The sequence below is a fragment of the Sarcophilus harrisii genome, chromosome 6, assembly GCF_902635505.1.
Source record: "Sarcophilus harrisii chromosome 6, mSarHar1.11, whole genome shotgun sequence".
NCBI classification, from domain to species: domain Eukaryota; kingdom Metazoa; phylum Chordata; class Mammalia; order Dasyuromorphia; family Dasyuridae; genus Sarcophilus; species Sarcophilus harrisii.
The window spans coordinates 74,892,743-74,920,225 of record NC_045431.1 but is presented as its reverse complement, the minus strand read 5'-3'; the positions used below and the strand labels follow the sequence as shown (position 1 = coordinate 74,920,225).

The following is a 27,483-nucleotide window of genomic DNA, read 5'->3' as shown; positions in this document are numbered from 1 at the left end:
TTTGCCATATGATATTGATAGTTTGGATTTCTTCCTTAGAAAACAAACTATCCATATACTTTGACTATTTATCAATTGGGAAATGATATTCTTTTAAGTTTGAATTAGCTCCATCTATTATCTTAGAAATGAGACCATTACAAGAGAAATTTGCAGCAATAATTCTGCTTTCCTCCCCATTTACTTGCTTCTTTTAATTTAAGCTTCATTGGTTTTGAACTCCTTTTTTTCTTTTTATTTTAAAATTTTAATTATTTCAACCAACAAAGATATATTTTAACAGTACAAATTCCTAAGAATTTTATCTGACTCATCACACTTACTGAAAATTATCTATGCATCCTATTAGACATTTGGGATGAAGGCAGGGTGGATATATATTTAGGTTTTATGATTTAGAGCCATAAAGAATCTTAGGGATCATTAGACCAATCCTATCTTATGCAGATAAGAAAAGTGAATAAGAGTTGAGATATTTTCCCAACACAGGTAAGAGGTAAGTGCCAGAGTCAGTACTAAAGCCCTGGAACTCTGACTTGAAAACTCATTGTTCTTTCCTCTGCTCCACACTGGCTCCCAGACATGTGGTCCCACAGAGACAAAATCCCTACCCTCAGAGCTTAATGTTTACAGAGCTTAAATATTTACAATACAATGCAAAAAAATAAATAAAAACACAGCACACTCTAAAAAATATGGCAACAAATAATGTACCCATTCTGTTACTATGTGACAAGTAAATAATTTCATTTTATTCTCCTCATGTACTGGTCATATGTTACTTTGTGTATGAAAGAAAGGATTATGAACTTAGATGGCTGAACTTGAATACTTGAGACACAACTGAATTCAAAGTTTGGCTCAGTAAGCTACGATGGCTAAAGGCATAGTGGAAAAAGTTGGAGGGTTTTGTTTATTTTAATACCTTTCTGCTATAAGAGCATACAGGTAGATAGCAGCATCTACTAGACTCATGACTAAAATTTAAAAATTTCAACAACATAATGGAACTGTCTAGAATTTAGATTTATGAAACTAGTTACCACTACTGATTGTCATTGTCATTGTTTGCTAAGGAAAGTAAGATCAAATATTCATTTTAAACTTATTGTGGAAACATCAATAATTTACCAAAGGTTCATTAGAGATTGACGGGACTAGCCTAAAGTCAGCGGTCATATACTGAGATTTGAACCCAGGTTTTCCATTGTTCTGCTCTCCATATCACACTGTTAAGTTTTTAAAGGCAAAATCAATCAAACATCAGCTCCAGCTAGGACCTTACTTCAAATCTGACCCCTGCCAATGATAGATCTTCTGGGTCTACACCCTGAAGGATTTCTGGTTATGATGATTAATGACTGAGTGCAAAATCACACAATTTATTAAATCTAGGGGTTTCAAATCAGCCCATGTTTTATATATGATATCAGCAATCTTCTTGCAAGCAGCATCACTCTATTCCATACCTATTCAATACATGTTGTGATTTGGGAAGCCTAATTATATATTACTTCTACCCAAACTTCTAACAAGAGTATGTCCTTTGATTCCTCTAGGGCTCCATTCACTATCTTTGTCTCAAGGCCCCAGGTCAGAGCATCCTTCCCTAGCTACCAGTTCTCTATGACTGTAATCTCCTGATATTAAAATCCTTGAGGGTAGGAGCTGTATTGTTTTTTATTTCCAATCCTTAACTATATATGTAATATAACATTATATATACTATATAATAAATACAATATATAATATGTTAATTGGAATAAATACTATAATAATAGTACATACATATATATATACTATATATTATATAATAAACATATTATTAATGTATATAATATGAATACCATAAATATTATTCATTCATTCACACCTTAACAAAATTTTCAATGTGACTTTAATAATATTCTGTATGTGACCTCCATCACAAGACCAGCCTAGTTGAATTCAGAAACACTTACTACCCCTCAATGAAGCCTGGTGAAGGACTGGGGTATGGATGTGGGGGAGGGAAAATGGAAGAGAAGACTATCACAGAAACTCATGGAAACCATCCACTAAGAGGCAGCCAGGCTTAGTAGAAAGGGTTCAAACTCTGGTTCTGTCTCTTACTAAATGTGAGACTTTGGACCAATTATTTATTTCTCTCAGCTTCATTTTCCTCATCTAGACTCCAAGACCATTGAGCTAAGGTCTCTTTCAGATTTTAAATCTATAATCTTTTCACAATACTTAACTCTTTTTTTTTTTTTAAATAATAACTTTTTATTTTCAAAATACATGCAAAATAGTTTTCAACATTCATCCTTGCAAAACCTTGTATTCCAAATTTTTCTCTCTCCCTTCTCCCACACTCTCTCCTGGACAGCAAGTAATCCAATATATGCTAAACATGTGTAATTCTTCTGTACATATTTCCACAATTATTATGCTGCACAAGAAAAATCAGATCAAAAAGGAAAAAAAGAGAAATTTTGTTAAAAGTAAGCAAACAATAACAAAAAAGGTGAAAATATTGTTATAATCCATACTTAGTCCTAAAAATCCTCTTTCTGGATGCAAATGGTTCTCTACATCACAAGTCTATTGGAACTGGCCTCAATCACCTAACTCACTGTTGAAAAGAGCCACGTCCATCAGAATTGATCAGTGCATAATCTTCTTGTTGCTGTGTACAATGTTCTCTTGGTTCTAGTCACTTCACTTAGCATCAGTTCATGTAAGTCTCTCCAGGCCCCTATGAAATCATCCTGTTGAGCTTTTCTTATAGAAATTCCATCATATTCATATACTATGACTTATTCAGCCATTCCCCAACTGATGGGGATCCACTCAGTTTGTAGTTCCTTGCCACTACACAAAGGGTTGCCACAAACATTTTTGCACATGTGGGTCCTTTTCCCTTTTTTATGATTTCCTTGGGATACAGGTCCAGGAGAGACAATGCTGGATCATAGAGTATTCACAGATTGATAGCCCTTTGGGCATATGAACTTCATTTTCTAAGCAATGGAAGGATTGTGACTTGAATCAATGAGTGATTTCCCCCCTTCTTAATGGAGAAAATATTAACACTGATGAAATTCTGGATTTTTTTTTTTAAATTGAAATAAGAACATAAAGAAGCAAATTCTGCAATATTAAACTATATACCTATAGTCTCCATTGTTGGAGGAAAAAATAAATACAAAAGCAAGAACAGAGGGAATTTGTCAATTCTATGGTTCCTAGTGCTTATGTTACCACAACTATATAGCTCAGAGAGGGGGAAAAAAACCATGCTGTTTGCTGTCACCAAAACTGAAAACAAAACACCACACTTCAGTATCCTGCAATCACTATAGAAACTCTGTGGCTACTCATCAATCTTCAGTGGAATTCAACCCACTCTACCACCTGATCTAGGGAACTATATTCTCTTCATTGCAAACTTTTCAACTTGCTTCCTTTTCCCCAAAGTGTCCTTTTAAAAAAAAATTCTTTATTCAAGCTGGCTTACATAGCTGAAACAGGGTCTTTGACCTTGGACTCTGAAGGCCTTCAGAACTTTATGAAAATTATAAAACTTTATACTTTATGAAAGCTCATTAATATAGAACCATCTTAAAGATTCCTCAGATTTAGATCGAGAAAGATCTTTAAAGATCACTCAAACAGCCCAGCTGACCTTGATGACATAAGCCTATAACTCTAGGTATTTAGTCCACTTCAGGCTTGTGGAATTCTTGAATTTGGAAGCTTTGGACTCCAAAGGGCTCTTAGCTAATTACTAAGCCTGTCATGAATAAGATGAATTTCTGGGAAATGAGGCTATGAGTTGCCTCAAGATTCATGTTGGAAACAGAGCAGGTCAAAACTCCTATGCTACTCAGTAATGGAACTGTACCTATGAATTGCCCTTGCTCTTCCAGAGGAGATAATAGTCTATAAGAAAAAAAAAGTCAACTAGCCCACTCCCCTATTTTTAAGATGATGAAATTGAAGCCCAAGATGCAGAAATGATTTGTCTAATCTCACATCACAAGTGCTAGAATTTGAATTTAAACTCTGATCTTGTTTTCAAATCTAGCACTCTTTCCACTGTATTCATGATGCTTACATTCTAATCTATAGAATTCTACCATATCTCAGTGATATTCATTTCTGCACTTTTGTAAAAGAGATATGCATATAAAGTATCTCAATTACTTTAAATTTCCTACCATTAAAGATGCAGTCCATCCATCACTTTCACCAGTATTCCAGAAATTTATGAGGCACAGGATCACAAGTAATGAGATATAAAAAATTCCAAAAAGCATACTAGAACCCACATATCCAAATGAGTAATGTTCTTCAAAATAGTCATCTTGATTAAATATGTCCAAGGGGGCATATTTTGGGACATGGACAACATGGGAATTTATTTTACTTAACTATCTAAACTTGTTATAGATGCTTTGTTTTTCTTTATCTTTTTCCATTTGGGGAGTAGAAGGGAAAGTAAATACAATATAAAATTAATCCTTGAGCAACACTTTAAAAAAATTCTTATTTTCCTAAGCTCCGTAGAGAATGGACTATTTACATCTAGGAAGCTAGGTAAACTCTCATATCATCCTTCGATGATGACACAAAGTGCAATCTTAAATCTTTGCTAATGAGAGTGAAATTGGGGAAAGGAGAACATACAAAAGTTTAAAAATTTCTGATTGAAATTGGGATTACTAAATTAAATCCAATTCAACATACATTTATTAAGCATCTTTGATGTATTCAGCACTATGCCAGGTACTGGGAGGGGAGGAGTAATAAAATAGGTTAGACAAACCTGTCCCTGTTTTCTTAGAGCTCACAAACTAGTAGGCTGTATATCACATCTGATAGCAACAGCCTAAGTCAAACTTGAACTTCTAGTGCTCCATGTAAAAACAAAATTAGAGATTAGTCAAGCAAAATAAGTTTTAGCAGTTTTCTATTTTAATAACTTTAAAAAATGAGAATCTGTCTTCTCAGTAAGCACTTTCGTAATGTTCCAGGCTATATCTTACCTCTAAAAATGATATATTGCAATGTGTGCGCTACTTAAGACTACAGGATTAAACTACTTAACCTTTCAGAAATACAACCATGTGGCACTAACTTGGGTAAGTATCAATATACAGATGTTTGAACACCTTCTTTAACTTATGCTTAAATGTCGTTTTAATGACTTAGCATGTAGGCAAACTAAAAGAGCTGTATTTTCAAAGGCAGTCAAATCCCTTTACACTCGTATTTAGGGAAGCCTGCCATAAATCATTACAAAACATGAAAAGAAAATGGAAAATAAATCCTTCACCATTTCAGTCAGAAAGAAGAGCCTGGAATGTATGAGGTAAAGCTGAAGCACCCATTTTGCGTGGGAGATTCTAAGTTTTTAAACTGTCTGTATTCACAAGGAATATCAGCTATTGTGGAAGCAAACCTCTAATAATTCCAGTGATTTCTAACACTTGATGCTCTAAGTCTGATAGCAGAATTACACTACAATTAAAACATGCTAAAAATACAGAGAGAAAAACAGCCAGTAGATAAAATCCTAAATTTAGTGCTCAATAACTTAAATGTGTTGAAATTAGTTTCTACAAAATGCTCCAAGTGTACTAAGAATTTCTAAACAATTGTTTTATCACTAATTTTCAGTGGTGTATAAAAATGTTGTATTTCTCCTAAATGGTGACTCTCTAAAGAAGAGTTCTAAGAATGTCATTTTGTGCTAGACCTCAGAGGCAGTATGGTATATGGATAAAGAACTATGGAATCTGGAACACCCAGGTTTCAAGTTCCACTATAACAGAGACTAGCAGTGAGATCCAGAAATATTACCTCCAGTAACTCTCTAAGACAAAATCCCAGGTGATGGCCATCCTATAGGTAATCAGCAATAGTGGAGAGTGTTCACTACATCAAATGAAATAAGTCCAGATTATTATTATATCATATTTGATCTTTTAAGATTAAATAATTGAATGTGAAGACTGACAATAGACTTTCTACTTCCATAAAAGTAAGGTTTCAAAACCAAAGGCAGTAGGTAGTCATAGTTTAAAATGAAATTGGATTGAGAGATGAAGCTTCAGTTACAAAGGAGATGTTAATAATGAGAGAATCATGAAACAAGAGAATGGGATTAATTAGGGGATGAATTGTCTAGTATGTGTCATGCAAAAAAAAAAAAATGAACACAATTCATGATAGAGTACTACTGTGCAATAAGAAATGGTGAGCTCCTTAATTTTGGAACATTTTTTAAAACATTTTTTAAATTAAAAAAAAATTTTAAGACATAAACAGACTTGCACAAAATAAGGAAGAATGAAATGAGCAGGAGCAAGAAGTCATTGTACAGAGTAATAGCAATAGTGTTTTAAGAATAACTTAAGAATAACCCGAAATCAGAAATTCTGAGTTCAAATCTGGCCTCAGACACTTAACACTTCCTGGCTTTGTGATCCTGGGCAAGTTACTTAACCCCAATTGCTTCAGCAAAAAAAAAAAAAATAGTTTTGAGTGAATAAATTATTCTGATGATTATAAATACCCAAATGAACTACAGATTTATGAAGATGCTATCTGCATACAGAGAAAGAACTGATAAACATGTTTAGAATGATTTTACATATACATACATATGTACATATATATATACACACACACATACATGTTTATGTCTGATGGTAGAAGGAAAAAGAAAAAAGTTACATGGTAACATTATTATATAATTAAAAGGAATTGCAAATTATGCAAGCTAGATCTTCAGTTTCATGTGCAATTATCTTTTATTTATTTCACAAATTAAATTAAAAAAAAAAAAAAAAACATTGACAAAATTGATACCTGTCATCTTCAAACACATGAGTGACTATGTCTGGTTAAATTCAAAGTTAAGAAAATCAATTATATTTTCCTTGACCTTTATTCCATCTTTTCTTCTTCTAGGACTCAAGTTAGTTTGACATACTCCATTTATAAACCATATTTTATCTATAAAAGGAGGAGTACTTTTTCATTTGTTCATATAAATTACTAAGAACCGCTAAGAAATTCTACAATAAACTGTTGACTCAAGGGATTCATAATCAAGCAACAAATATTTATTAAGTATCTATAAGTGACAGTAACTATTCTCACGACTAGAGTTACAATGGGGATACAAAGAAAAGTGATAAAGCCTGAAAGGGAAGGCCTTAACAGCTAGAACAACTGGAAATGGCTTTTTGAAAGAGATGGCCCAGGAATAAGACCTAGAAGAACGTTAGGAATCCCATAGCAGTGAGAAGCAAGAGCATTATAAGCACAGGGAACAGTCTATACATGAAGATGAGAGATTGTGAAGACCGTGTATTTTTAAATCGGCAGGAGTCCGGAGTTCAGGTTAGGGGAAAATCGTCAGTCTTTATTCTCAGTGAAGAAGGATTGGAGGCGGAAAAGAATCGGCGATAGCAATGTGTGCAGCTGAGTCAAGAAGCTAGCAGACCAGCAGCCACACGACCAGCAGCCAGGAGAAAAAAGAACCCAGGCCCAATCTCTCCCAGCTTCTCTTCCTGTTCCTCTCTCTGCCTCCACCCACCAAAATCGTCATTTCCTGTACAACACATCAGGACTTGCACAGAGAGTGGGCAGGGACCATTCTTTATCCAATCATGTATATTAATAGAGTATAGCCCAATTACTATTTAGCCTCACGTACTTGAGACCTCAGTGCATCAACTCAAACTTCAGCCCATTACAAGAGATGGATGGGATGTTGTGTTCAGTTTAACTGAAACATAGTACAGGTTTCCATATGGTAACATATAATTAATCCATAAAGATAGATTGAATTCAGGTATGAAGGACTTTAAATACAACTAGAGGTTTTGTTTTTGTTTTTGTTTTTTTTTATATGAAGGGCAATGGACAGCCATTGAAGGTTCAACATGTGCTTTAGGAACACTAATTTGGGGGTTCTGTGGTGGGTAGATTGGAAAAGGAATTGACTGGGTAGAAGAGAACCAGTTAGAAGACCATTATAATCATAATAAGATAAGAGGATGTGAGAGCCTAGACTAAAATGGTTATGGTTTAAGTAGACAGAAGGAAACAAGTTTTCAAAGGATGAAGAAGTGGAGTCAAAAAGACTTGGGAACAAATTACATATGGAAGATGAGTGAGTAAAGAATTGAGGATGCACCTTAGTTTAGAAACCTAACTAACTGAAAGAACTGTCATGTCCTAAACAGAAACGTTAGAAAGAGTGGTATACTTAGGATAAAAAGTAATGGCCTATGTTTAGAATAAGTTGAATTTGAGATGCTTTGGGTCTATCTGGGAAGATAACAAGCAGGCAGTTGGAGGGTTTGGATTGGAGCTCAGAAGAGAGATAAGATAGACATATTTGGAAGACATCTATAATAGAGATGCTATGTGAATGGTGAATCAATAAACATCAAGACTGAGTCTAAAAAGAGAACACCAAGGATTCAGCCAAACCAAGTGAAAAGCTCTCACTTCAGGAGTACCCACTGGTCTACATCACCCATGAAGCCTGGGTACATGTATACATTTCAGATGAAAGTACTTTTTTACAAGTTTCTGCTTTATAACTTTGTTTAATGATTTCAAGATAATGTTTAAATAGGACAAATGACAACTCTTAAAGGAGAACTTGTATTAAGATAATACAGTGTGGAGGTAATCACTGGGTAAGCTCGGGGGATTCAAGGGCTCAGTTTCAGGTATATATGTACTCTTGCCTAAGTCACACAGTTCAGGGGAGGTAGAGGGCAAGTGCCTGGGATGACAAGTGATTACCTCCTTACCCAGGGTTATGGAAGAAAGCAATGGATGTGAGTTTAAGTACTACTTCTGCTACTTAGTGGTTGTGGGCTTGTAGTACTTGGGCAGAATACCTAACCCTTCTGTTTCTTCATCTCAGAAGGTTATTGTGAGGCAAAAATAGAATGTGTATAAAGAGCTTTATAAATATCAAAGAGCTCTAGAACTGTGTAAGTGATTACTGTCAAATAAATAATCATCTTGGAGCCGTAATTATGGATATTTTTGTTTTTCTTCAAAAACATGTACAATATTGGTCTGCTTCTTCTTAAAATTGACCATTTCTCAATGCACTTATTTTTTCAGACTCTTTAATAAATTATATTACACATTAAATAAAAGTTAAAATAAAATACTAAGTGGTGGTTAAAAAAAAGGCAAAAGAAACCCAAAGGGATCAACCCCATAGGAAGGAAAGTATCACAACAGAGTAGTGTCACAAACTCAAGGAGATGAGAGTATCTGGAAGGATGATATTATATTATTATATTACATCATATCCTGGGAGAGGTGAAGAAGGATGAAGACAGAAAAATATCATTGAATTTACCAACAAGAGAGCACACAAAGAGTGACATCTCAGGCACCAAAACTAATCCCAAAAGTAAAATAACCAAGTGCAAACACTGGCATAGCAACTTAAGTGAAATAAGTTCAATTATAGTCACCCAATTCTCTTGAGTTGAGATATCTCAAAGAAAAAGCCACCTCCTTAGATGGGATGCCTTAGAATCACTAAAGAGCAATTTCAGCAGACAAAGTGAAATGGATCTGATAAATGAACTGACTGGTTTTGAGTCAAGGTTAGTCAGTAATGCCATTTTTCATCTTCTCCCTAAGTAAAAATAGGTTTCAGTTTCCAGGATTGGAAGTGGATAAGCCCATCAGCACCTGTCATTAGGCTAAAACTCACATAATCTGTTTTAAAAGAGTAGACCCCTTGACTTCAAGCTATGTTTTGACCTTTCATCAAATGCAGCTCCTAGAAATTAACATGGAAAAAAGTCAGGGCAATTCAGAAGGTACTTCCAGTTACACAATAAATGCCTTTCTTGCTGAAAAATTATGTTTTGTAAATTGCTTCAATACATCAATACTTCAAAAGATCCATTATTTTTTATATATGGGTATTCCTTCAACCTATGCATATCACAACCTCAATTTTCATGAGTTTCTGAGACAAGAGGGCTTAAGAAATACCTAGCTATAAACCAATTGATGGGGAACCTCTCTCAATTCAATTATGTTGGTCTTTAGATGATAGAAACTTAGCAATAATTGCCTGTTCTCAAAGCCTAGATCTTCCAAAGATTAAATTTTGCTGGGATAGCTTTCTAGAATTCACATTTATATCTTCACCAAAATAAGGTACTGAAGGTGTGGAGATCTGCTTTTTTCCTAAACAAATTAAGTAGTTTAATATTTACTAGAGAACGTCCTATGTATATAATGTATATAAATGTATATAAAATGTATAATAATGTATAATAATCTTATGATACATTCTTTTGTAAGGCAAATATCAGTTGGTACTTTTAAAAAAATTAGGATTTTCAGGTATTCTTAAGGTATAATTTCAAAAGCCTCCCAGAATTATGATACATGCTGTATTGACTACTGAGAAATACATTATTTCAAATTGCCATAGCTGACAAATGGACAAATAACTATTAAAGATATTCACTAATGTTTGTCTTTGAACACGTTATATATATTAGCAGAAACATAAAAGAAAAACAATGAAGTGGATAAATAAAACTTCATTTTTTTTCCCGTTTGATCCTGTTCATGCTGTGTGTCTCACAGAACTCAAAGTAAGGTCAATTTAATTGTACCAATGAAAAGGGATAGCCAAAGTTGTTCCTTCTTACTATATTTTTAAAGATAGTGAATAAATGAGATCATCTTTGGTGTAGTAGAAAGAACCCAAAAACACAGCCCACTTTCTCTACAACATCTTAGATCAAGAAGTCAGAAAATGTATGAAGTTTCCCCATTACCATGATACCCCAATACCACCAAAATGAAAACTATCATTTTTCATTTATAATGGGGTAAATATTTCTATGTTCTGCACAGAGCAAAGTATAATGCTACTGCACTATCTTATGACTCAGAAGGGAGGAGAAATTCTTCACATAAACAAGTTTCTGAATCTAAATTATATATAAAGACTGTAGAAGAGAAATAAGTGCTTCAATCACATAAGTAATGGTTTTTTTTCTCCCATGAAAATTGTAATAGATATAATTTAGGGATTTTAAAAAAACTAGTTAAAAAGAAAATTTTTTTGAAGAGATTTTTCTTAGTTTCTTCATGAGAAACTAAAAAAAAACAACAACAACAAATTAGCACTTTCTTTACAATTTATAACCTTGGAAAGTTGCCTTGGTGGCTTGAAAGTGACTTCTTTATGGTCACATAATTTGTCTATGTAAGCAAGAGGCCTCGAACCCCAGGCTTCTTTATTCTGAGACCACTATGCCATGTTTCCTCTAGAGATTATTTTATGGAATGACTGGTTATCAAGAAGTACAATGCCCCCATTTGCTTGTGTAACATGGGTCAACTGGATAATAGGAGCCATTCCTTGGAATATTCACAGATATTTACTACATAGTTCAGCCCATTAAATAGAAGAAAATGTGTAGATTTGAGGAGGGTTGTTTTCTGTAACAGGAGTAAGGAAAGAGAGAGAGCTTTCATTGGCTGAGATGATTTATGAGTAATAAAAAAATCAAACTACTGAGTTCTTGGGAATTTTCTTTCTTTTCAAATGTGAAATGTGTAGACTAACTGGAATTGGTCCAGAGTTGGGTGAAGAGGTGACTGTCTTGTACCTCACCCTGTCTCTAAGGGTGCTGAGCAGATGGCTGTCTTTATCTTTTTGTTTGTTATTTTCTCATCTTTAGGTAGAAGAAGTACTGAGATTAAGTCTCTGGGTGAGCCTGTAAGTCTGAAAGACCTGGAAGGATAGAATTGGGGCTAAAGCATTATCCAGTCATTAACACAGTTTCAGCAACAGTATCCACATGGATAGCACTGCTAACAGAGTTCAGTGACTGTGCAGTGACTGACAGCATAGAAAGAATCTGTATTAGACATTGGTCATTACCAGGAGAGGGGACAAGCCTGGTTTGGCTTATCAGCAAAATTGACCATAGTAAAACATAAAATGCCTAATTAGCATATTGTAAAACTGCTTTACATTCTGACAAGGCTTAAAATATTAACCTCCCAACTGATTGCAATTTTAATTAATTGGTTACTAAATAGTTTATTAGTTATTATAATAATTAGTTGTAACTAATTATTAGTTAAGTTACTAAATTCTTTTCTATTTATTCTGTTAATGCATATTGTGGTTTTTTTATGTTTAGCATTTCTCTCTGTGTAGGAATAAACTATCTGTCCCATACTCAATTTGTGTTGTACTCTTTTAGTTTGCTCTTTGGGAAGGCCCAAATATGAGCCATAACTCAGGGTTTAATGAGCATCACTCTTAGGATGCCATGGTGACGATTTGTTAGCAAGCCAATCAGTCAGTGTGAAAACACAACAGCATGAATCTCATATTTTTAATTAGGGATGAGGCTTCCCCAGAAATGAACCCCTCAGAAAATGCTCAACTAGAAAGAAAATAGGCTGAGTGGACATTCCAGTTTCTATGATTCTGAATGAATATTCCATGTAATGTTCTACATTTTTAAAAAGGCTGTGAAAATTGGATAATTTCTACAAAAACTATAAGCTACTTGACAATTTTAAGAGGACAATTATTGCAAAAATGAAAAACTGTTAGGGACCTCCAAGAGGGGATTTAACCAATGGTTCTCCATTCTCCTTGTTTTCTGAAATGAATAAAGATCGATATTGAAAGGTCTAGTAGTGACACAAATGTCTAAGAGTATTTTTCACCAACCAGTTGCTGTCTGTTTTTGAGTCTCATTTCTACTCCTGCTGAGAGAGGCAGCTCATTGTTTTAAAATTATACAAAAAGCATTATTTTTATTTGAAAATCACTGTTAATAGAAAGCTGTAAATTTAAGATTTCATTTGTGAATACAGAAAAGTTCTAACTTATTTTAGAAGCTGTTTTTAAAAATTAGGGTCAGCCTTTAGTTTTACATTTGAACATTTATCCATTCCATGCTTTTAAATAAAGTTTAAAAAGTGAATTATTCTATTTCTCTCCCATTTATTTTAAGTAAAAAAAATCTTCAAGTAAGCATCAAATAATGAATAGGTAACTCTGTTCTTTGAGCCAGGACAAGTTGAGTCAAAAGTTTTTGTAACTTATGGTCTCAGTTGCATGGCAGCATTTTGAGAAGTTGAGTGACTTGCCCAGTTATAAATAATATGTGTCACAAGTGGGGATTTGACTGATCCTAGAAGTTCTTCACTGGAACCTCCATACTCACAGGTTCACTAAAATTTTTTTATTAAATTATTAAATGATAATAATTAATAATTGTTCTGAATTTTTGAAGAAAAATATATTTCCAGTGAATATGGAAAATGGATTAATATCTAAATAGATTTCATTTTTTAAAAAATTAGAGAGTAGTTTATTACAGGATCACTTAGAAGCTAAATAATGGCATACTAATAATATGACATGGTAATAGTAATGTTGTTATTATATTGATAATATTATTTATTATTATATAGTAATAATGATATGGTAGCTAAGTAATAATGGGTAACTAGGTGGCTCACTGGATAGAATCCTGGATCTGGAATTAAGAAGATTAATCTTCCTGAGATCAAGTTTGATTTCCGACATTTACTACCTGTGTGGCCCTAAACAAATCATTTACACTTGTTTGCCTTGATTCTTCACTTGTAAAAATGAGCTAGAGAAGTATTTTCTACAAAAATACACCAATATTTTTGCCAAGAAAACCCACAAAAATCAGATCCAACTTTAACAACTGAACAACAATAACAAAAGTAATGATAATATTTCCAAATTTTTTTCTTGTTCAAGTTAGTTTAGATAAGCTCTAGTTAAGGTTCCCTTACAACTTTGAGTAAGTTAACAAATATTTATTAAAGACTTATTACATATAAGCATTGAGCTAAATGCTGATGGTGTTTGTTGTCAAAGAGGACCAAAATGACATCACTTTATTGGGGTCAAGCAATAGTGTATCCCACTGTGACCATCAGACAAGTTCAAGAGACTCTACTACAGGTCAAGCACAAAGAGCCTATATGAACATTTGGAGTGGAGATGTTCTAAATTTGCATAAATCATATTTCTTTTGAGTTAACTGCAATTCTGCTTCTCTTACAGAGTATATCACCTGATGTGGGTTACACCATACTGGATAGTCCTTTGCTAATGTCTCCCATATGTCAAGCAAGTGATTCAAAGAAGAGCAAAAACAGGATCCCTTACCTCAAGAAGCTGATGTTCTAAAGAAAGAAAAAAAAGCATTGTAATGAACATACATAGTGAAAACAGAAGTTCATCTCAGAAGAAAAGGCTTACGGTGTGAGTGGGGTGACAACAAAAAGGTGGAGGTAGAGGTATGAAGAATAAGCTCCTCCAACAGCTAAAGAGCTCTCCAAATTGATCTCGACTGAACACAACAACCAAACCATCATCTATCATTTGCTGTGCATGGATTGTGCAGCTATGATGAGAAAGTGAACATTCTTAGGCTATGAGGAAATCTGTCTATCATGAATCCTTATGATGTGACCCAAGGAGAACTAGATTCTAAAATCATCTCATTTAGAATGGCAAGAAAAATGCAGGAAAAGGAAATGAGTAGAATCCTAAAGTCACAGCACTGAAATTAGCTGACCAGCAATGATAAAATCCATGAGAGAGAAAAGCCTTAAGCAAGACCAGTCACAAGATTGTAATGAGAATGAGTTACCATGAAAGTATAGTAAAGAAAAAAAGATGAATTAGATATGGGACCAGGAGATACAGGTTCAAATCCAGGCTGTGAGAATTACTATTTGTGAAACCCTGGGCAAGCCACTTAATCTTGATGAGCTGCTGCTGTCTGGTGTCAGATCCTTATAATGGGGAGGTGCTAGCTCAGCCTAAATGATCACTATGGATTCCTCCAGTGTCAAACATAAGATCAAGTGATAACAAAAGAGAGATTCATATTCCCCATTTCTATCTCTCCCCTTATAGGAGAAAAAAAATGTTCATTTAAATTGATTGACATAATTCAGAGATTTTTCTGTAGAAGAAAAAATTAACAATTTTATGAAGAATAATTAAAAGTAATCAAATAAGTATTTTTTATTCTTTTAGAAATCAGTAGCTTATAAAGTGGACTCAGGGGTAGGGGAAATATCTAGCAATGAGAATAATGTTTAAACAAAAAAATCAATAAAAGTTATTTTAAAATTTAAAAACAGATTTTGAATTTAAAAAATACAAAATGGACCCCCCAAAAAGACTAAAAAGAGTTCAATTACACAATTATTTTTAAGAAAGATCTTCAATTATTGGAATAAAACATACTAACCAAGAAACAGATGTGTCAAACAACCTGCTCTTAATATTTTTTTAACTTTAAAACAGCAAATCTATCCAGAGCATAAAATATGAATTGGCAAAAAGAAAACTACAGTTATTTGGAACATATGGGACTCAAGAAGCCCAGTCTCCAAACTCATGGCTATCAAAAGTTGAACTTGTAAAGGTTCCAAAGCAAATTTTTATTTGAAATATTTTCAAAGCATTTCTTTCCTTTGTGCATGCAAAAAACAATTGCCTGAAGTTTCCCAGAACAGGGACAGGCTTCTGTTATTCTTTAAAAAGACTTCACATTCATGCTCAAAGACCCTGAGACTTAATTGTTAGCAAGCTGTTTCCATTTCTAAACTCTTGAGTCTGTTTTCCTTTCTCAACTAGAAAGTGCTTGATGTTTTAAGGTGTTGGGGTTCCCCCCCCCCACCCCTCGCCCCCCGCCGGGGGTGGTGGACAGGAAGGAGCCTGAGAGCAACGGGACAATGAAAGAAAACAGCAAGAGGAAACAGTGCTCTCTTCATCTGGGAGACCCATTCCAACCCTCCACTTTGGGGCAGGTGTAAAACTTTATATCTTTGGGAAAATGGCTAGAATCTTGATCTCTTTTCCCCCTTGCTCTACAGCTACTCCCTCTAAAGTGCTAGGGAGTGTGAGAGAGAGAGAGATCAGGGGCAAGTTTTGAGGAGGGGATGAACCGATACAGATTCCTCCCCCGACCCTTTCACTCATGAAACTGTACGTGGGCTGCAGCATTGTAAATAAGCTATTAATGAAGCCTTGGGAGTGAGCCGATTCCCACACAGTCCAGGTGCCTGAAAAACAGTCTTATAGAGCAAAGTCAGTTTATATCCTATAGAATATGTGTTTATTTTTGGGGGGAGGGGGAACAAGGAGGTCCCATTATGTTAGATTTAATCAATGTAGAGAACTGAGACCAGCTCACCTTATCTACTATTAAAAGCAATTCTTGCCCCTATAAGACTTACAAGTCATTGGGAAATAATAGACACAAATAAGTAAATATATAATAACTTGAAGTAAGCAAGAGCAAAAAAGAAAAAAAAAAAAACAGGGAAATGTTTTCCTTTCCTTTTAATTTAGGAAATGACACCTGAAGAAAGTGAATAACTCTCAAAGAAAGCAAAGGATTCTAAGAGGTGAAGGGTGATGTGGGGGGGGGGGGGGGGGAAGTATATTCTTGGAACAGTCTAGACAAAGATATAGAGATAGGAAATGGAAGGCCAAGTTCCCAGAACAGCTAGTAGGCCACTGTAGCTGAAACATTATTGACAAGTCTGTTAGCATACTACAAAACTCCAGCTTCTAACTAAACCTTATTTTAGGAAGCAGGAAATTACTTATGTTTATTCTGTCTTCTCCCAGAACACACTAATTCAGTTACACAGATACATCAGGTTGTCGGGTCTGTCACCATGTATCTCTCTAAAAAGCACTCTATATTGTAACCTTCTGTGTAGGACTGGAGCCAAACACTTGTTTTTATTGACTAGATAGAAGTATGGTGAAAGAGCAAATGGATGGAAGGAAGTATGCAATAACATCATACAGGAAACTGATCATTAGAAAAAAGTGATTTCTAAGACAAAATGAAATAATGTTAAAATAAAAAATGAAAGTCCATTCTGAGATCATTTTGTTTTAGATGACAGATAATTCAATTATGATGAAACTCAAAAATCACGGACTAGAGCTATTCACATATTGCAATATGTCCCCTTTGATCCTATAATGTTTCCCTTTTAACAGGTTCCTTATACTTCCTTTCTTGTTATTGCTGCCACAATTTGCAAAACAATTTTTAAAAATCATTTCTGCTCTGTTCTCAAAAATGTTTGTCAAGTACCATGGTTTTTATATAGAAGCATCTTCTTTACTGATACATAGCTTGCCAACAATGAGTCTCATAGAATAAGTGGTAATCACCTTTGGAGATACCTTTTGGAGTGAAGAAAATCCACAATGACCACCCTACTCTAAGATAAAAGTACAAAAAAATTGTCCATCTTATGTTCAAACTGAGTAAACATGAATACATTCCAAGTTTCTAACACTTTCTTAGAAAAAGGAGATGCTGCAACTTGCTAGATGATAAATCATTTCAGTAGATTGTTTATTTTTTGAGACATTTAAATGAAAAAAAAAAAGGCCACACATATGTTATTATTCGCAGATCAACTAAGTTCAATAAAGATGGGGTTTATAAAACCCCATGTTTATAGTTGAAAACCCAATACTATCCTGTTTCAATGGGGAGAAAGCCAAGGATAATATTGTTATATTAAACAATAATTTCTTAGGAATTAAAAAAAAAAAACTTAGAACCTGAGTTAAATTTCAACTTATCTTCTAGTTTGAAATATACACCAAAACAGGGATAAAACTGTAAAGTCTTATTTTTTCCAAGTTTAACATCCTTTTGTAAAAGATGTTGTCTCCTAACACCACTTACCTGCTTCCCATCAAGTGTACAGAGCCTCTTGACAACACCCGAATCTAATTTAATGGCTTCTGTTATGTCTGTTAAGACTTGCTCAAATGAATGGGCTGTCTTTTTATTCAGCAGGATCCTCACAGCTTTTCGAGGCTTCACTCCACTTCGAATCACAGTCACCAATTTGGGCTTGATGAAATCTTTGCTTTCCTTCACTTCACTCTTTGTAGAAGCTAATGGAGTCACTGGCCGAGTCGAGCCAGCCTTGATGTTCACTGACCAATTTGGATTAACATTCTTGGTGTAATCAACTTTTCGAAATGGCTCATTAGATGCACATACATAGCTTTCACCTAAGAAAAAACAGCATAAGTCTTATTAGTATCTTTCCTTACCATGAAAGCTGCTTTTTGTCACAAGAAATAGCTTTTTCGATAATTTCAAACATTCTGCTAGTGAAAAACAAATTAATTCAATAGTTTTTATTTTTTTTAAATAACTTCAATTCAAGATAATATGGTAATAGTAGAAGAATGAATCTTGTAATACAATTCAGGAAACCTAGATCCTAGAAGTCCTCACCTTACAGTTAACTCTGTAACCTTGTCAGGTCATTTCAGAAGAACGTAATAAAGAATGAGTTTTGGAAATCAGGTTCTACTACAAAACTCTTTCCCTCTTAAGAACTTAAATACCTTAAGGTATTCATCAGTAAAGCTGGTTCAACTAAAGTAAGAGCTCTTTTAGGGGGTGGATTAAAGAAGGCAATAGGTTAAGTGACTTGCTCAGGATCACACAACTAAGTATCTGAGACTGGATTCGAACTCAAGTGCTCCTGATTTCACGGTCAGTGAAAAGCAGGAATTCTTAACATAGAAATGTATTTTAAATATTTTTATATTTGTTTCAATACAAGTGACTTCCTTTGTAATTCTATTCTATTTTATGCATGTAGAAGCATTATTCTGAAATAGAATCCATAGGCTTCATCAGAATGAATAAGTCAAGGAAGACACAAAAAAAAGTTTAAAAAAAACCCTGTACTATATGATTCTTAAAGGTTACCTTCTACTCCTAAATTTATGAGTCCAATCTACAAAAGGTTTTTCATTTTGGAAAGAAAAAAATATTTTATGTTAATTGAGGATAGAAAAAAAAAACAAATTTAGTTCATTTATTTTATGCTCATTGAGGAAATAGTTCTGACATTTCATATTTCCCTTCCCCAAATCCAAAGAGCCTATTTCAATTTATAGTAATAGAAAACTGTATCTTCACAGAGTTGACCAAACAATATTCAAAAGCCATTTATTCAACAACTCAAAATTTTTAAATTTTGATAACACAGGCAAACAAAAATCTGAGTGAAATTTCTTTTCACTAAGGAATCACATTGGCAGAAAAAACAACTTTCCATATGCCTGCTCAAAAGTGCTTAAGGTCACTAGTAATCAACAAAATTATTCATTCACAGTTTCTTGATATCTTCTGTCTAATTTTCTTTGCAATAATCATTGAATCTATAATATTTAAATGTTTTTTTTTATTTTACTAACAAGTAACTAAACACTTTAAAATTCTGAAAATAAGTTTAGATTTGTACAAGTATAATCACATATTATTTCTGGGACCAGACAAATCACTGAACCTCTCTGAGGCTCAAGTTAGACTAAGAGCCTTTCAGTCTCTAAAATTTTATAATTTTAATATTTTTTAAATAGATCATACTTTAAAATGGAAAACAATATATCAGCATCATGTTAAACAAATACTATATCTGTTCAATATGCACCCTCATACATATATGCTACTACAGATATACATTATACATAGATATATTTTTTCAGATTTGTGATTTATTATCAGGTATAGTCCTGGTGTGGAAAGTCCTTCCACCAATTCCAGCAATTCACTGATAGATTAAATTTGCAGTGTTTGGAACACTGAGAGGTTGATTTGCCCATGGTCAAACAGACAGGTCTGGAGTCCAGATCTTGATTCCAAGGTGAATCCTTTGTATATTATCATGTGGCCTCCCATCTAAGTACCTGTGTAGAGATGGGGAGAAGACATGGTATTCTCTCCACCAAGGCAAGTCACAATCTAAATATAATTAGTGGATAAATACTTAAGTATCAGAGAGGTTAGGTGATTTGTCCATAGTCTGGACTGGGAATCAGATTGGATAATAATCTCAGTGCTCTGTCCTATGGCAAACTGTCACTAATATTGGGAGAGGGGAGGAGTCTAAATGGGTTAGATAATTGACATAAGAAGCTCCTAGTGAGGAAATTCCTTCTATTGATGCAATTCTACAACTGACAGACTTAATGAGTTTCTTGGGGCATCCATGAAGTTAAACAACTAATCAAAAACCACACAGATAATATAGGTGGCACTAAAGGTGAGATTTGACACCAAATCCTCCTGAATTTAAGACCAGCTTTCCATTCATTGGGATTCTAAAATATGAATAAAAAATTAAAATACTAAATAAAAAGGTGTTCATGTGGAAGACGCAAAATATTTTTTTTTACTTTTATAAGAACATATAGCATTGATTCATCCTTGTAATATCCTTGCAGTTGTTATAAAATATAATTTTCTTATTCAAAAAAGAAAAAACCCACCATGGGAAAAAAAAAAAAACCTTTCCAAGAATATATAAGTGTCCACAGAATATAAGCTTCCTAAAAGCAAGGACTGTTTTGTTTTGCCTTTGTAACTTTTGTTACTTTCTCTAGTGACTGGCATATAGTAGGTGCTTAATCAGTGCTTACTGGTTCATTGGTTCAATAGCAAAACCAAGATTATAAAATTGTAAAAATCATTTCAAAAAATAGTTAGGTCTTCAAATCAAAAGCATTTCTATAACTATAGTTTATAGTTAGTTCACTGTTCAAATGACTGGAGAATAGCTGAATATAGGATCTTACAAAGAAGCCAAGTCTGAACTCTAGCCCAAATACAGATCATTTTATTCACTGTCAGTAAAAAGTTGCCCTGTGGTTTTTACTTGTGTGTTGTGAGAGGAATTTCTCAGCTGTGACTTACTTTGGTTCACCCAATGTACTCTAGAAGAGATCTGATTTGATTTTAATTCAAAAAAATAGCAATCATATATTTTGAACAGATATGCAATCTTCCTTATAATCTTCCTTTGGTTTTAAGCAAAAAAAAGCAAACTACACAATAACAAATATTTTAAAATTTAATATTAAATATTGTCTATATTTTTCCAAAAATACTTAAAAATCAATGAAATTGGTAGGGAAGGGAAGAGATATTATGGCCAAAAAATTGCAGAAAAGAATAAGACAGCTGGACTAAGTCTTTACTGCAGCAGAAGGGAGGGGAAAATGAACAGGCAAAGATGGTAATAGAGAGAATACAAAGAAAAATAACGGATTTTGTAAATTAATGAATTACCTGCACAGGAGATTTCCAATGACCTTAGCAATATGCCAAGCAAAAGAGCTAAGGCTTACTTTTCAAATTTTTCTGCATTCCTTTCAATACTCATTTTCCCTAATTGGCTTCCAAAAAATTATATTTAAAAAAATTACCTGAAATAAGCACTTTGCTTCCTATGTTTCTCTGTGTCTGTATTACATAATTCTTGGGGACTTTCCCTTCTTCTTCAAATGCAGTTTAATGTTTAAAATAATTTATTCAAAATATGTATACATAAGCCTTTTCCCTGTCCCTACTAGAGATTTTAAAAAAAGAGAGAGAGAGAGAGAGAGAATCTTATTCTCCAGATATATCATAGATTTTTGTCAAAGTCTTGGCACAGCTTTAGTCAGTAACTAAGGAATTTCTGAGCTCTTTTAGGACTATCCTGGGTCTTTCCCCAAACTTTTTCTACAACGCAGCAAAATCTTGGTGTCATCAAAAGACAACGTTTCAAGCAAATGGTAACTTAAGTCCAAATCCCAGCTTTATCCATGTAATTTCACTTTGTAGTCCTGACAGATGTTTAACATTCTACTTCAAGAAGCTCTGAATTTAATCTAAAAACAAAGTCCCTTTAAACTCACAAACTTTTCCAGTCTACAAAACCACATTAGCCACTAACTTCTTCACCATTCTCCATAAGCATCCCCTTGTAGTAAAAATGTCCAAGAATTTCCCATTTAAAACAAAAAAAAAAATATTTGCTAAATACTTTTTTAAAAATTGCAGCACTGACTTAATAGCCAAAGGTGACCGGCTTATCTTTAAGGGGTATAGTTGAAAAAGTGCTGAAAATCGAGTCAAGGGGCAGAGTTAAAATTCTTCTCAATTCTGCTACTTACTACATGTATAAACAAGGCCAACTTGCTAAATCTTCTGGGATTTAATATAAATGAATTTGAATTACATAATATCACATATCTATGATCTCATGAATTGAATTACTTAAAAACACTGGATTTGACTTTAAATTTAACAAGTTGAGAGGATATAAAAACTCTCCAAAGTCTTATAATAATCATAAGGAAAAAATTTTTTCAGCCACTAGGTACTTATCTTCTTAGATTATTAAGTATCTTTTTCTGGAAAATTATAAATGGGGCCATTTTAAAAATCATTCTATTCTCTAAAGGTACATTTAGTGTCATAGATGAAGACTGAAAAACAATCATTAATGAGGAAGGATCACCAAAGTGATTCTTCATTCCTTTTGGATAACATTATGATTGTGCAGCTAGCTGGCACAGTGATAGAGTGAGAGGTCTGAAGTCAGGAAGACTCATCTTTCTTGGTTCAAATCTGGTGTGACCCTGGTCAAGTCACATAACCTTGTTTGCCTCAGTTTCTCATCTGTCATTTGAGTTAGAGAAGGAAATGACAAACCACTCCAGTATCTTTGTCAGGTAAACCCTAAATGAGGTCACGAAGAATTGGTCATGACTGAAAACAATTGAACCGAATGAATTCAGATCCTTATGGTCCAAAGGCCAAATTCTAACTCTGTCATTTAGCAGCCATATTATCTTCAGCAATTCACTCAAACTTCAGACTAGATGACCTCACAGGTCCCTGATAGCACTAAATCTACAATTTATTATTCTTTTGATGAGAAGAAAATTTGCATTTGTCCTTATATCCTTACATCACTTTGTGCCAGAAAGTAGGTCATTAAAGTCTATAAACTGAACTGGAAGCCCTGCAGTTTCTTCAAATTGGATGATGCTTCTAACACTAGAGTAGAGGTTCAGAATAAAATGACATCCTGTAGAAAGAAGGAATACATATCTTAAGGGAGATAATTTGGGCAGTAACCATATTCAGAGTAGGTGGTAAATGCTTGTTTACAACAAAGTCTGACATGATTCAGGAACACTTGGGGTTTCAATGGAGCATTATCCCACCAACTACCTGTTCCAACTCTTTAAAAAGCAAAGTCATATGTTCCTGGCTGAATGAGAGTGAATACAGGAAAATGGGAGAATGCATTTAAGGAACAGGGAAGAGCAGGATGATGTAAGGGGAAAAAAAAATCCTTCCCCTTTCCACTTCAGGTTCTGAGAAGAATAATCAAACTCATAAAATTGCTGCTTCTGGAAAGAATATGATCATTTATTACCTTTGTCTCTCTCACCATTCCTGTAAAATCTGCAGAAAAAAACTCTCTTCCTGCTCATCACTGTCCCTAAGTATTGTCTTCTCCATTAGAATATAAGCTCTTAATGGACAAGTACCATCACTTTTGTATTTGCATCCAAATGGCTAAACACAGTTCTTGGCATATAGTAGGCTTTTTCATTTGTTCCTTGGCTGAAGTTGCTGTTTCTATAATCCTGTTAGTTACTGAGAAACTTTGAATCTCTCACACTCTTCTAAGACCTAAAACCAAGATTTGCTTCTTGAGGAATGTAACCAAAGGAAATAAAGACTCCAAGTATGCACTCTTTGTAAAAGCCAGAAATCTCAGTTTGGATTCTTTCATCAAGTACAACATAATGGTAAGAATTGTCCTATGTGTGGATTACAGCATACATATCTCCATCAAAGGCATGTCTAAATTAGGTTCTACACTTAGCGAGTTAAGAAAAATATAGGGTGAGAAAACAAAAGAGTGATTTATTATCCTGTTAAAACAAACAACTTAATAGTGTCTTGCAACCAAACCAGAAGACAGCCAAAATTTAAACTCATACAAAGCAATACTGGACAGTGGAAAGAATGTTACGTCTGAGGTTTGAGACCTGGTTTCTCAGTAGCCACTACCATTTAGTAGTTGTAGGAATTGGGGAAAGTAACTAACCTTCTTTAAAGCCTTAGTTATCTCATGTATAAAATGGAAATGGTTTCTCCTCCTTGATCACAATTAACTAGACTAATATATCCCAAATTCTCTCTTTTTAAAATAAATAATTCTATATAGAGCCAGAATGGCATCATAGATAAGCACCAGATTTGGAGTCAAGAAAATATGAATTCAAATTTTACCTCAGACATTCATGAGTGATCCTCAGCAAATCATTAAGCTCTTTGGAACTCATCATTGTTCTGAGGATCAAATGTAAAACACTCTAAAAACCTTACAGAAATATATAAATGTAAATCATCATAATAATAATGATATCAAACACTATAAAAGAGAACATTATTTAAAATAATAAAGGTGATATAACAGAGATTCACTTTGCCACTGTGGTCAGATACCAAAAAACAGAATGTATTACTCAAATACAATGAGTTAATGCACCCCTGAAATAATATTTTGTTATTAAAATATGGAAGGAATTTGCCAACATGAGGATAGTGACAAGAAAAAAATTAGTATAAACGGTGTACGTACATAAACACATGCACATTTATTAAGAGCTTACTGGCTTATTAAATAGCAGGCACAATGTTAAGTACTAGGATGCAGAGAAAACAAAACAACAATGAAAAATTCAACCATTTCCTGACTTTATGGAACTTGCATTCTGGGGAAAATAATATGTACATAAATAGATGTATAAGACAGAGAGTTTAAGGAAAAGTACTTGCAGTTGTAGGATCCAGGAAAAGTTCCTTGCAGAAGGGAATGAACTAAGTCTTAAAGGAAGGTATTCTGAGAGGTGAAAGTGAGGAGGAAGAATATTTAAGACATGGGGCACAGTGAATGTAAAAACAAAGATGATCATCATGTCAGGAAAGGAAAGCACAATACAGCTAGATTTGGGGAGTGCATGGAGAGAGTTAAGTGTGAGTAATATATAATATACACATATATAATGATATGTATTAAAGGAATTCCATTTAGTAGAGTTAATGATAGAAAAATAAATACATGGTGAATCTAATCCCAGATGTCACACACAGTTCAATAGAAGGGAAATCAGAATGGTAACCTTCTTTTTACATGGGAATTTGTTGAAAGAATTTGGAGTGCTTAGCATAGAGAAGAAGTATAAAGGGGAGGGAGAATTGGAAAAGATTTAATCTTCTGGACCTAGAGAAAAGAATTAGGGGCAACTGATAAGAGTTGTAAGGAGACAAACTTAAGTTTGATATAAGAAAAACTTTCTAACAATTGTAGCTATCCCAAAGTGCAATGGGCTGCCTCCAGTTGTAGCATGTTCCCCTTCATTCTACGTCTTTAAGCAAAGGCTGAGTAACCCATTCATCAGACATATTATATAGGAGATTCCTTTGGACCATATAACCTCTAATTCCAAAACTGTGTGATTTAATGGGTTTCCTAGAAAGATTATCACCAAATATCTCTGGAGATGAATTTGTATCCTCTACTATTTTCACAGATCTCTAAAGAAGTAATCAACTAAAACCTGTTCTTTTGCCAAATGGCTTTTATAATAATGAATGGGGCCAGAGAGGATATCATATTTTGACCATGACTTTGACTTGCTTTCCTGGGATATATAAAAGGGTAATCAGATTTCTTCCATGTTCTAGGCCAATTTCTTGAACACATTCCCTTCATTCTTTTAAACAAAAGAAAGAGAAAGATAGATGAAGAGGCAGATACAAAGAGGTAGAAATATAGAGACAGAGATACAAAAGCGAACCAAAATACATACACGGGAGAACAGAGCAGAACTCCTGCCAATTTCCCAACAATTGTGGTAGGAACAGACAGAACCAGTGAAATGACATTTAGGTCCAGACTGTGTTTATAATTTTACCACTGCAGGAACCACTGCAGTAACTTGTCTTAACCTCAAAAACTCTTACTTTGAAAACTTGGTGCAGAAGGAAGCTTATTTATATTTGCTTTCAGTTCTAGTCCATTTGTATCAGTATCCTTTTGACATAATTGAATAAATGCTGTAATTCAGCAAAATTTGTTTCTGTAGTTGAATTCACCCTTCAGTCTCACCTTACACCCAAATAAACTAGATGATGACATCATATCATATGCAACATAATCTGCTATATTAAAAATAAAAGAATTCTTTCCCTGTCCTAGGCAGCATGCCACTTGGCTAAGAGGACAAAATGTAGTAACAATCAGAAAGACTACCAGTAGAGAAGGGGTGAGGATTCAGTTGTGCTGCATTTTCCTAATAATACAAACATATCAAGAATTATAAATAATTCTTAAATTCTCTCAGGAAAAAAAATAAAATGAAAGATAATACCAAGGAGACAGAAATAGATTACGCACACACACATTCCAAGCTAATGATGTCAAGAAGGAAAGAGAAACAGGATGAGAAGTTTTTTAAATGCACAAGGAAATGAAAACACAAGAACTTTGGCAGGATGTCCATCCAACATTATAAGTAAAAGTAAGGTATCAGACATCCATGAAATCAACATAGTATAAAGTTCCATTGGATCTGTCCTCGAGGAAAATAACCTAAACTTTCTGTAGATACCCTCACCACCCCAAATCCCTTTAAGAAGAGTTTGAGAAGACTGCTTCAAAACTAAGTTCTTTTGACTTCTATGTTTCCAGAACTCCCCATACTCAGTTACCAACAAAGGAAAAAAACCACGATGGGCATGAAAGGTTGCAACAAGAGAAATGCAAATTAAGACAACTCTAAGATACCACTACACACCTGTCAGATTGGCTAAAATGACAGGAAAAAATAATGATGATTGTTGGAGGGGATGCGGGAAAACTGGGACATTGATGCATTGTTGGTGGAGTTGTGAATGAATCCAACCATTTTGGAGAGTAGTTTGGAACTATGCTCAAAAAGTTATCAAACTGTGAATACCCTTTGATCCAGCAGTGTTACTACTGGGATTATATCCCAAAGAGATTATAAAGAAGGGAAAGGGACCTGTATGTGCACGAATGTTTGTGGCAGCCCTTTTTGTAGTGGCTAAAAACTGGAAACTGAATGGATGTCCATCAGTTGGAGAATGGCTGAATAAATTGTGGTATATGAATATTATGGAATATTACTGTTCTGTAAGAAATGACCAACAGGATGATTTCAGAAAGGCCTGGAGAGACTTACACGAACTGATGCTGAGTGAAATGAGCAGGACCAGGAGATCATTATATACTTCAACAACAATACTAGATGATGACCAGTTCTGATGGACCAGGCCATCCTCAGCAACGAGATCAACCAAATCATTTCTAATGGAGCAGTAATGAACTGAACTAGCTATGCCCAGAAAAAGAACTCTGGGAGATGACTAAAAACCATTACATTGAATTCCCAATCCCTATATTTATGCACACCTGCATTTTTGATTTCCTTCACAAGCTAATTGTACAATATTT

At 34.1% G+C, this 27,483-nt stretch overlaps 1 protein-coding gene across 5 annotated transcripts in view; it reads right to left on the bottom strand.

Moving 5' to 3' along the window:
* DCLK2 (doublecortin like kinase 2) overlaps positions 1-27,483 on the bottom strand; it is a 201,068-nt gene that overhangs the window by 152,920 nt on the left and 20,665 nt on the right. For all 5 annotated transcript variants that reach the window (XR_004230353.1, XR_004230354.1, XM_031943311.1 and 2 more), the window contains exon 2: positions 17,814-18,148. Coding sequence is in view for 3 of the 5 variants with exons in the window: in XM_031943311.1 (XP_031799171.1) it covers positions 17,814-18,148 (335 nt within the window). In the remaining 2 variants the exon portion in view is untranslated. The remainder of the gene's footprint in view (positions 1-17,813; positions 18,149-27,483) is intronic.